At 36.6% G+C, this 12,679-nt stretch overlaps 1 protein-coding gene across 1 annotated transcript in view; it reads right to left on the reverse strand.

The window, feature by feature from the left end:
- Window positions 1-435: 435 nt before the first annotated feature.
- The window catches only part of KPNA3 (karyopherin subunit alpha 3), a 92,432-nt gene continuing 80,188 nt past the window's right edge, over window positions 436-12,679 (reverse strand). Inside the window, exons 11-17 of the mRNA XM_068984778.1 lie at window positions 10,370-10,501; window positions 9,315-9,443; window positions 6,058-6,162; window positions 5,888-5,959; window positions 5,566-5,728; window positions 3,590-3,684; window positions 436-2,940 (exon numbers count right to left, since the gene is read on the reverse strand). Of these exons, the coding sequence (XP_068840879.1) occupies window positions 2,842-2,940; window positions 3,590-3,684; window positions 5,566-5,728; window positions 5,888-5,959; window positions 6,058-6,162; window positions 9,315-9,443; window positions 10,370-10,501 (795 nt within the window). The 3' untranslated portion in view covers window positions 436-2,841. The remainder of the gene's footprint in view (window positions 2,941-3,589; window positions 3,685-5,565; window positions 5,729-5,887; window positions 5,960-6,057; window positions 6,163-9,314; window positions 9,444-10,369; window positions 10,502-12,679) is intronic.

A 12,679-nucleotide genomic window follows, 5' to 3' on the forward strand; every position in this document is an offset into this window, starting at 1 on the left:
CTGAGGACTACCAGAAGCAGGAAGTGATGAAAGTCCTTCCCTCCAGAGAGCAAGTCCCAGCCACCACCCTGACTTCTAGCCTCAAGCCTGTGCAACAAGAAGTTTCTATTGTTTCTGTCACCATCTACAGCAGCTTAGGAAATCAGTGTAGATTTTTCTACTTCTTAGGTTACACGATATTCTTGAACCTAGCATTGTTACTGGTCATCCTAGTTTGCTCTAGTGGAAAGGAGATATTAAAATACAGTGAAAGAAAGAGTTAATTCATGATTCACCTTCATTGGGGCTAATATTTGGAAAATAATTCCACTTAACCACATAGAAAACAAAACTAGGAAATTCAGATACTTTCAAAAATAAGTTCTTCGATGTTTTATCATATTTGATAGCAGCTTTTTTATTGGTTACAAAACCTAAGCCCATATACAAAATTAGGAACACATTTAGATGCCTCTTTTGAAAGAACGTTTTAGTCTTTTTTAACTGAGTTTAAAAAAAATAAAAACAATGCAAATTTTCAACACTGTTTTGAAAACGTAAAAGTGCAGCAATATACTTAGTTTCCTTTGTCTACAAAATGGTGCAATTCCAATTCCAAACCGATAGGTCACAACAAACTGGATCAAGCCAATGCACACGGACGTCTGCACTACTTGATGCTAATGTTCACTTCTGTTAGTTTGCACTTAAAACACACAGGAAATAGGAGTCGGCACAGTAGAGGCCCAATTCAGGCTCCATGTGTACAAAATTTAAAAGGTAACTGTCAGTAACTATGGGGAGTCCAGAAGGAAGTAAACTGGAAGGGGTATAATTCACAATATCAAGAAGATTTGGACTTTAAGGGTTTCACCGAAGTTTGTGACCTTGATTAGCTTTGACTTTATTACTCCTACTTTTAGTGAACACCACACAGTTTCAAAAATTTAGACCATGGTGTCTGAACAGGATGCAGTTACCATATGAAGCTTTAACTCAAAATTTGGATAAAGAAAAAAAGGCACAATGAACTTCAACTCAATTTTATGTGCACAAGAGTTGAAAAGTCTGAGCCACCTTAAAGAGAAATTGATTCTAAAATTTATAAAACCTATAAATAATCAGAGGCCAAACCACTATATTAAAACAGATTCTCTAGCAAGTAAAAATCTTGCATTTTAAACATACGCTTGTATCCACTTTAGATACAAGACAAAACTCACTCTTTAAAGTGGCTCCACCTTGGCAGATACACATATTTGTAATGAATGCACACCTGCTATGTGTTGTTTATCAGTGAAAACACCCCCGCTGATTCACAAAGCTCTGACGACATGTGTCTCATCTTCATCACAGTAAATACACCCCCCTCCCATCGGATAACTAAATTAGTTTAGATTTCCTATCCCTTCACATCAACGCGTTGGGAAATTATACCCAGTAAACAATAGCAACAAAACCATTCCTGTGACAGCACAAACTGTTCAGTTTAAGAAATTTCAAATCCATATTCTTTCATTAATAACTGGGTCGGACAATTTACCAAAAGCAGTGACTTTACACAGTAATACCAGATTTTTCAGAATTACTTGAAGATCACTGCAAATCAGGTTTATGCTAAATAACTGCAGATTATTCCTCTAGGCAGATCCTTGTCTGAATCTTTTTATATGTGAATATGCTTTTAGAGTAGGATCTGAATGAACTTCCCAATACTCAAAGAATGAAGTCTTATGACACTTCTAGATAGTTGCTGGTTTGTTGCCAACCACATTATCAAAAGCACTGGTTACTAAGTAAAAAATATTTTAAGACTAAATTACAGTAAACATGAAAGCTCCACAGTTTAAACCCAATATAAATCAACCATATCCAATTATCAATTTAAAACGAAAAATATTAACTCCTGAAAGCTGAAAGCAAGATTTTCTTTTTTAATATCACCAATGGGTACTTCAGACCTTTGTGTTTTTTGGTTTTATTTATTTGTTTTTCTTTATGGTCAGGGATTCTTGCTTTCAACTTAAACAGAAGTTCAAGTCCGTAACAGGTTGCAGCTCAGGTAAAATACCATGCACAGCATTTGATTACTTCAAAACAGCAGGAACACACAGGCTGGAGTGAGTGGTCAAATAGGGCTTGCTGTTCTCAAAAATTAGGTATAATGGCGAAAGCGTTACCATCCATAGCTAAAGTCCTTCCTCCAACCCTGGCTTCTGAGGCAGATAATAAACACATCAATTACTGGTAGATGAAGCACAGTTTTTAAAACTTATCTGTTTAACCAATAACCAAGTTTCTTTTTTTTTAAGTTACTTTTTGTCTGTGTCAGTTCCACCAATGAAAATCATTTGGCTTGTACTTTTAAAATCTATTCTTCCACATAAAGAGTATGAAAATATGTTTGTGGAGGACAATGATGGAGGCTCAGATCAGACTGCACCTCTTTAAAGTCTTCCAACGCGTGTGTGTGTCATACCAAAGTGTCTTGATCCACAGCGCACCATTTTCCAAAGGAGTATCAAGTGGGCAGCTGACATGCCACCACTACGGAATATTCTAAACTGGAGATTGCAGATGTCAGCATGTGGCACCAGGGAACGGGGGAAAACAGGGCAGTCAAGACTGTTAAGGAGAATTCTAAACCAGTTTAGGAAATCATGCATATGCATTTACAGTCCGTGTGGATAGTGACTTTTGGCAACTGCAAAGTGACTGAGACACGGCTTGCTTTAGAAGCATCAAAACAAAGAGGCATGTATGTTTTGGAGCCTTCGGTAGTTGCTGTTGCTCTTGTCATTTTGGTAGCCATCTGGTGGTGCTTCATATTCAATGTGGGATAGATGCTGCACTCAACTGAATTTAAAAATTGAATTCTTTTGTTTGAAGGTTGGCCGTTGGGTCAAAGTTGTAAGTACCTCCTTGTGTTGCTTCGGGAATGAGGCTAGGATCTTCATCAATCTACAAGAAGCCAAGAAAAAGAATTTTCATTATGTTAAGATACTATACATTACAGCGTAAGCAGAGTTGATTTACTTCTTAGGAAAAGAATTCTGTGTGTGTTTTTAATACCTAAAAATATTTTAAGAAAATCATAGGGCCTCCCTGTGGGCTCAAAGGGAAAGACACCAACTGCCCGCCAATGCAGGGGACATGGGTTCTATCCCTGATGTGGGAAGATCCCACCTCCGTGTAGCAACTGAGTCCGTGTGCCACAGCTACCGAGCCTGTGCTGTAGAGACCAGGAGCCCCAGCTCCTGAAGCCCATGTGCCCCAAGCCCTGCGCTCTGCAGCCAGAGAAGCCACCGCCGCCAGGGAGGAGCCTGCACAGCAACAAAGGCCCAGCGCAGACAGAAATAGAGAGAGTCAGCGATTTAAAACTGGACATTTAAAAACTGCCCCGTTCTTAAGTCCCGATATCTGTAGATTTACCGATCTGAACATACATCATTTCTATAATTACTGTTTCTTCCCATTTAACAAATTACAAAAGCAAAGGTAACAGGAATACAGTATCAATTTAGTTATGGAAAATTAATTCTTAGTAAACTTACTTTATGTATAGATTTTAATGTACATGCAGACACACTATACTTTAATATATACTTACATCATCACCAGAGAAATACTGATCTATGATTTCAAATGCTAATTTATATATGTCTTCATTTTCATGTTGCTGTAAAACTTCAATTTTCTCCAAACCTGATAATAATTAAAATAATTAAGTACATACTAATAAAGAAACTGCACTCATTTAATCATGAAACATCCTAAAGAACTAAAAACACCCTCCCTACCACCCTCCAAAGATGATCATTTATCTAAAAAAACAGATAAAATCCTGAGTTGTTCTGTTTAGAGAGCCAGCACCCCACTAATTTCTTCCTCTTTAGAGGCCCTTGAGGTACCCTGTTCCCTGAGGCAGGCAGTTTAAAAATCACCTAAACACTCCATTTGACAGATGAGGGAGTGTGGCACAGATATAAAGGGGTTTGTTTCAGGTTACATGGCAAGTGAGTGGCAAGACTAGGATCAAGATCTCCCCCAGCCTAAGATTCCTTTAGTATAATCATACTGGTGCATACGATAATTTTTTTATCTCAAAGATTGACATAAATAGAAGGTAAAACTTTAAATTCAGAAGTGATTTCTTAAAAAAAAAAAAAGAAAGAAAGAAATAGGGTGCTTATCTCCTATATAGCCATATCAATTTGGGAATGTTTTTTCAGAATAGTTAACTGTAGAATGCCTTTATCTATATTCCCAAAATATTTACTCCATATATCAGATGCAACTCTATTAAATCCTTGATACTATTCTTCCTTGAATGTCTTTTTAGCTAAGTTATTTTGAAGTAGTTTCAAAATAACTGCTTTTTAAAATTTTTTATATAGTAACAAATCTAAGTTACTATAGAAAAAAATTCAACTTTTTTCTATAGTAACATCCAAACCAGAAAAATGGGAAAATGGGTATCAAAGATAATGGATATAGAGTGCTTTATAAAATCATAAAATGCTAAGTAAATATGTACCCTAATTATAAGTATTTGTCTCATAGACAGAAGCAACTATACTGATAAAAAGCTGGAGTAACAATTCTATAGCTCAAACTTTCTGGGTTAAATTGTTCTGAATCAGACTACAATGCTTATTTCAAATTATTTAAAAAGTAAAACATCTTTTTTAAAAAAATTAGTTCCATTATTTTATTTATTCCTATTTTAATTTTGAATTAATTTTAAAAAATTAATTTATTTAACTGGAGGATAATTACTTTACAATACTGTGCTGGTTATATATTGACATGAATCAGCCATGGGTACATGTGTCCCCCAATCCTGAAACCCCCCTCCCACCTCCCTCCCCACTCCACCCCTCTGGGTTCTCCCAGGGGACCAGCTTTGAGTGTCCTGTTTCATGCATCGAATTTGCACTGGTCATCTGTTTCACATATGGTAATATACATGTTTCAATGCTAGCCTCTCAAATAATCCCACCCTCGCCTTCTCCCTCAGAGTCCAAGTCTGTTCTTTACATCTGTGTCTCTTTTGCTGCCTTGCATATAGCATTGTCGTTACCAGCTTTCTAAATTCTATATGTATGCATTAATAAGACATCTTAAAAACAAAATGAATAGTGAATTAACAGTAGCACAGTATGAACATCTGGCTTTTAATTATGCTTCTACCACAAACTACTTCTCTGACCATGGACAAGACTCCTTAACATCTCTAGGATATTTTCTTCTTGTTATTAAGAAAACACTTTCTGTCTGAATATTCAGTGATGCTATCACATTTGTTTTCACTTAATCTTATGCAACATGACTTCAAGAGGAGTAATTGTGTTTCCTAAAAAGCACTGTAAAACTCTAAGAAAGTTATGGAGTGACTTTCACAATCAGCTGTTTTCTGGAAAATCTTCCTGGATTACTAACATAGCAAATAAAGAATAGCAACATCCTCAGATGATATTAATAGCAATGTATCCTAGCACTTTTCTTTCAAATTAACTGTCTTTAAAGGAACTAATGTTTCAGAGCTCCACAGCTCAACTGTTTTTCTTTAATCAAACCTCTTACCTCCACATTCTTCTATTATTTCAGCTATTGTGCTTGCTTCATCACCAGCCATTATCAGAATGTTTTTCAGACCATCTAGAACCACCTGAACAACCTGAGAATCTTTTACTGACAATAAATTACAGAATGGTGGTATTACATTCTGCTGTACAAGGTACTCAACCTAGAGAACAAAAGAGAAGAAATACTCTTATTTATATAATTACCTCTTCCTCCAAAGGAATACAGTACAGGGCTTATAAACAATCAAAAACTCCTAAACACAAGACAGTAGTGTACTTCCCAATATTAACAATCATAACATTTTTTTTTCCAGACTCACCTGATCTTTTCTGCCACTTATCGTCAAGTTGCTAATAGCCCAAGCAGCTTCCTTTTGTGTTCCAAAGTCCCCCTGAAGATTTAAAAAGAAAAGCTGAAATGAATTTTTTGCTCAGAAAGTCTTGATTATAACATATTAACAGACATGACAAACTCATAACAATGACTGACCTTGGCAAGCTGATGAATAATCATAGGAATTAATCCAGCATCTATTACAGCTTGAACCTGTTGCTGGTTGCCTGCTGTAATGTTGGAAAGGAACCACACTGCTTCCTATAATTAAATAAAATACAGGGCACCTTTATTTGAAAAATTGTATCTTTAATGTGCTTATGCTCTTATTTTAATGTGATTTACATATACAATAACAAAATCAGCTCAGTTACAATAAGGCAAATGCATCTAAAAGTGATTAGGCAATACAGTATCTTCCATTTTAAACCTATTAGGAAACTTTTAAGCATAATATCTTGGCCCATTAACCTAGCATAACCTTCAATAATACAGATGCTTAGGACTATACCCTAAGCACTGTTTTAGACAGCGGTAACATGGCAGTGAACGAAACAGACAAAAAATCTTTATGCAAGGACCTTACATTTTTGCTGCATGAGCTTCTCTCTTAATAGTGGTCCCCAACTTTTTTGGCACCAGGGACCAGTTTTGTAGAAGACAACTTTCCCACAGACAGGGGTGGCAACTGGGATGATTCAAGAGCACTATATTTACTGAGCACCACCACCTCAGATCAATAGGCAATAAATTCTCATAAGGCGTTCACATCCCAGATCTCACGCACGCACAGTTCACAGCTGGGTACAAGCTCCAAGAACCTAATGCCGCTACTCTTCTGATAGGAGGCGGAGCTCAGACACTAAGGAAAGCAATGGAGATTTGCTCACTTGCCCACTGCTCACCTCCTGCTGTGCAGCCCCAGTTCCGAACAGGCCAGGGACTGGTACTAGTCCTTGGCCCAGAGGTTGGGGACCCCTGCTCTAAAACACAAATGACAGAAATAAATAGAAGACAGAATTTCCTAATACTTGGTTAAAACTACTTCTAAGAAAGATGAATTGCTTTATTGTAAAAATACTTATTTGTAAAATATATTAGAACTTAAGTCTCTAACTAGTCTAAGAAAGATCTATATGACAAATTTTACTGTAACCTTAGAGGATTTATGTCATGAACAAACAGGTTTATTTCTAAGTTTAGTGTTAAAGTACTATCTTCCTCCTCCTCTACAACTGAAAGATAATAGGAAAGCCCCCACTGGCCTAGTGATTACAATTTAGCACTTTCATCACCACAGCCTGGTTCAATCCCTGGTCAGGGAACTCAGATCCCACAAGGCCTGGCACATGGCCTAAATAATAAATAAATAAAAAGACTGTACACTTTTTTGCCATCCAATTGTGGTGAGATATGAATAACTGATTAACTGGTGTTTTAGAGTAAAAGGGTGTTTCACTATATTATTTTTGCAAATTTCTTGCACATTTGAAAATTTTCAAACTAAAGGTTGAGGGGGAAAAAAAAACAAGCTGGTAACTTACACCTCCAAAGAACTATGATGTAACCAACATGCAAATAACACAAACACTCAAGGTGGAAAACTTCTGCCAACAACTACCTCCTTGCTGAAGCTGAGGAGATATCTATCCATAGAAACCCTCTTCCCTTCCCCTATGATACCTTCACTCAGAGTATACCAGATCCCAGGCCAGAACCTCTCGACCTACTCCTGTCCAGTTTCCTCACTTCTTAGCCTTGCTTCCAGTCACAGAATACTAATATATTCAGCTGTAAAAATCACATATATTTGCCTAGAGTTTAAAAGACTCTGGTTTCTTTCCCTTCATTGGAACAAATTGAAAGTGAAAGTGTTAGTCGCTCAGTCGTGTCCAACTCTGTGATCCCATGGACTGTAGCCCACCAGGCTCCTCTGTCCATGGGATTCTCCAGGCAAGAATCCTGGAGTGGGTAGCCATTTTTCAGAATATCCCTTCTTCAGGGGATCTTCTCGACCCAGGGATCAAACCCAGGTCTTCTGTATCGCAGACAGACTCTTTATCACCAGAGAAGCTCACTGGAACAAAAGCACCTACAAAATCTGATTTCTGACAACACACTTTTCTGTAAAAATCCAACTATCAAATTTTAGTCAAGGAACTATATAAATATAGTTATGACAAAGAAGAAATAAGCAGTTTTGTTAGTCTGAGGATGGTGGCATTTCAGGCAGATGAAACTGTAATACACTACATGCAAATCGAAACAAGCAGACCCTACCTTCACAGTACTAGGATGGCTACAATAATAATTTAAAAAAGGAATTGGAGGGACTTTCCTCGTGGTCCAGGGGCTAAGACTCCCTGCCCTCCCAATGCAGGGGGCCTGGATTTGATCCCTGGTCAGGGAACCAGATTTCACATGCCACAATGAACAATCCCGCATGCTCTAATGAAGACTGAAGATCCCACCTGCTGCAACTAAGACCTGGCACAGTCAAATAAATGAAAAAATAATACCTATATAAAACAAGACTAGAACCTTCATAACACTGCTTACAGGAATGTAAAACAGTGCAACTGCTATGGAAAGAAGCTTGACGGTTCTTCAACAAGCTAAACATGCAATTACCATATGACTGGACAATTCTACTCATAAAGATATACACCCAAAGGAACTGAAAGCAAGGACGGAAACCAATGTTCACAGCAGTATTATTATTCACAAGAACCAAAAGGCAGAAACAATCCAAAAGTGTACATCCACAAATCAATGTATAAACAAAATATGGTATATAGGTACAATGCAGTATCTACTCAGCAATAAAAGGGAATGAAGTTTTGATACAAACTCCAACATGGATGAATGTTGAAAACATGAACTGTGAAATAAGCTAGACAAGAAGACTAAAGCACTTCAGCACATGTTTAACAGTAAGTTTATATCGTAAGCTTAAAATATTAAAAAAACAAAAACCAAACAGAAAACAGTTTTAATGATCCTTTAATTTAGGCACTGTAGTTTTACATTCAATCTAATTCTGTAGGAAGATTAAATTATGATCTATTTGTTTATTAAAAAACACCAGCAAAAAAAAAAGATAATAGCAACCCAATGGAAAATTCACATGTTCTTTCCACCTAGTGGCTACTAATTTGTTGATCACTGCTACTGCTCAATATATTGAAATAAAAACACTGGTTAAAAGGAAAATAATTTTATTCTGTGATGATCATGGCAGCACTTATAGCAGGCAATTAAGAACTGAAAGAAAAGAACTGCAGAGGTGATCTGAAATTAACCAGAGTGTTTGAAGAGAATTATAAACGAAAAGTAATCGAAACAAGAAGGTAGTTAAAAATGAGATATACAAAGAGAAAGAAGTGCATTGACGGGGCTGTTATATGCCTTACCTTATTTATCTTCTCTTTCGGGTGTGATAAGAGGTTTGGGAAGTGTGACAGGACATCGCAGTTGAGAACAACCTGGGTCTGTTCATCTGTGCCTGTCACTATGTTGCCAACCGCTCTGAGTGCTGCTGTCTGGGTGGGGATAAAATATTTTCCATAAATTTGTTTATGATGAATCTGATTCTATGTTTTTTATAATCCTGAGAAAATGTAAAAATGCAAGCGGTGAATGATTGAAACTTACTGCATGCTTACACAAAGCATTTTATAGAACTGAGAAGCAATTCTGAATTTTAAACAAAAGTCTTGTGAAAACTGGAATTATACAGGAAAAAATATGTGAAAAACTGTTGGAGAAAAGATTAAAATAAAATGTAAAGGTCCGTTTTTTTCATAGCTATTTTTATCTATTAGTAAACTGGCACCACAGAAAGATTTTAATACAGGCCTGGAATGGGTACAGATTTCTACCTAAAGTCATTTTGGCAGAAGTGGGATGAACAGATCCATCAGTGATGCGATGAGAAATCAGAGAGAGAGAGAGAGAGAGAGAGAGAGAAAGAAATGCAGTTATCCAGAGAGAAGAAAATAAACCTTGAACTAAATGAGTGGCTCTACATACAAGGAGACAGATGTGAAAGCTATATAGTAAGGACTAACAGGGTTTTGAAATACAGCAGAGATAAGAGGAGGAATACCAAGGTTCCTAGCTTGGACTATGCTGTCCATTAATAGGGGATATATGAAGAGGAGTGGGTTTGTGGGAGAAGACGGTATGTTCATTTTTGCCTGCTTGAAATAATAATAGAGTATTATTGAAGGAGGTTCTTGGCAATTATGTCTAAGGACTCAAAGACAATTGGCTATATGAGTCTGAAACTCAGCAAAGAATCTGGATGAGATAAAGATTTAGAAATCAACAAAATCAGATTCAGTAAAATAGCAGAAGAAATACTGAAGAAATGTGCATACAGATAGAACTGAAGCCTGGTTGTATAAGTTAACTGGTTATAGCAAGTACAAATTTTATACAAGTAAGAAAAATGCTTAATACTTACTTGAACTTTCACTTCCTGGTGGCTCAGAAGGGGCACAAGGAACGGCACAACCCCTGAATCAATAACCATCTGTATCTGCTCATTACCTCCATCTGTCAGGTATGACAGTGCCCAAACAGTGTCCACGAGAATCTGCAGGAAATAAAAAAGAATGGCCGCTCAATATATTTGTTTGAAAAATATATATATATATGTATCTATATTTGTTTGAATGCTTAAGATACATAACACACTTAGGAGATGGTGACATAAAAAGTAATTAAATTTTGTTTTAGCTTAGCAGCAAAAATATCTGATAAGCTGATACAAGGTAAAACTCTCTCAATGGCTATCTCAGGTCACTCTTCACAAAAATGAAACACAGAAGTCCAGGCCAACTTCTACCCCAACTTCCACATCTATGTATTAAGTAGACAAACTTAAAAATAGGCAGAAAAGGAATTCTTCCTGCTCCTATACACTGAATACCCAATAATCATAAGGAAATACTTTATATACAGAATAAAACCAGTATGCCATGCTGCTTCAAGTCTAGAAAAGCCCCCAAAGATCATTTATCCATGTTTGTAGTTTTCAAACATGTTTAACAATGTAATTTTTCAGACTATTAAACAGACAAATGATTTGGCATTTTAACTTTAGGGAAAAAAAGTTAATTATTTGCAAATCTCTTGAAAAATGTTCCAGCAGAAGAGCACACAGTATAAACCATACACTACACCCGTCTAACTTTGCAAATAATAAACAAAAACCAGGCTCAGGTTTGTTGACTCATTCAAAGTCAGAGAGCTTATAAGCAGTTTTCCTTGGTGTCTTGACAGAGGAATGTAAGCACAGGTCTGATCTCATGTGAAATCCAGAGATGTTTCCTACTATAAGACATTTGTTGCTCTAAAATAAATACTGCCGTCTCAATTCAAATCTCTCCATGTATCCTTCAAAAAAGTGTACTATTTAATAAGGGCATGTAAAACCACACATAGCCCACACCTTCAACATTACTAGGAGTCTGAGAATGCTACAAATGTCAAAATACTTGTAAGAAGAGAAAAAACTGAATTCTATCCTTTGTCTGGACCTCCTGCCTTAAGCTTATGTGAGACTTCAGAGAAGAGAGGGGAGTGAAGAGCTTACGGTAACATATCCTTTGCTACTCTACATTAGTGGGACAGAGACCATGTGGCTCAAAAAAGCCTATAATATTTACTATCAGTTCTTTACAGAAAAATCTGCTGACACCCTTACCAGAGGATGAGCTTCTTTCAACTAAGAGATAAGTGAAGAAATATTTCATTGTAGATCAAAGATGAACACAAACAGGAAGATAAGGGTGGAAGAATACTTTTAAAAAGATACATGTTTCAGAAAAATAGAAATATTGCAACTTCAAAAATGAGAGGACAGAAGGTATGCCCGAGAGTTGCATCCGGCCCTTCCCAGTAAGGAAGGCCTCCTTACTGGAGGGTGTGAGCAGATGCTGTGTGGAGCAGAGCTCGTCTACTCCTCAGTCTGGCATTAACAGGTAGCAAGATTTAAATAGAAATCAGAGTCTCATAACAACACCCAAAACGTGGGCTACAGCTGAAAATAACTCATCATATCAAGAACCAGGATCATCTAAACTGCAAAGGGAAAAGGTGGTCAACAGACGCCAATACTGAATGAGGCAGATGTTGGAACTATCTGACAAGAGTTTCAAAGTAACTGTCATAAAAATTCTTCAAGCAATTGTGAACACATCTGAAACAAAATATAGAAAATCTCAGCAAATAAAAAGGAGACATAAGGAAGAATCAAATGGATTTTAAAATTAACAAACTCAATAATCAAAATTTAAAACTCATTGGAAGTAAAAGGGAAAGAGAAAGAAAATCAACTAACTCAAAGACAGATCAATATAAATCATCCATGGGGTGGGGGTGGGGGGAAAGAGGAAGATGGCAAAGAATGAAGAGAGCTTTAGGAACTTGTAGGATGAGTAACAAAAGATGTTACATTTATGTCACTAGAGTTTCAGAAAGAGGTGAAGCTGAAAAAGTAGCTGAAGAAATAATGACAGAAAACTTCCCAAATTAGGCAAAAGACACAAACCTATATTCAAAAATGGGAGAATGAGGTGAGAGAAAAGTGAAACTAGAATAAGCTAGTCACTTATTCTATGGGTAAAGACAGGAGTCAAAAAATACCACTGAAACCTGTCAAACCAGACAGTTTAAAAAAAAAAAGGCATTATAAAAGGTTTAAGTATAAAGGTAACATTGCAAGAAAAACAAACATTCCTAAATACCAAAAGAAATTTTTAAAAGAGAG

This window comes from Capricornis sumatraensis, chromosome 12, assembly GCF_032405125.1.
Source record: "Capricornis sumatraensis isolate serow.1 chromosome 12, serow.2, whole genome shotgun sequence".
Taxonomy (NCBI): domain Eukaryota; kingdom Metazoa; phylum Chordata; class Mammalia; order Artiodactyla; family Bovidae; genus Capricornis; species Capricornis sumatraensis.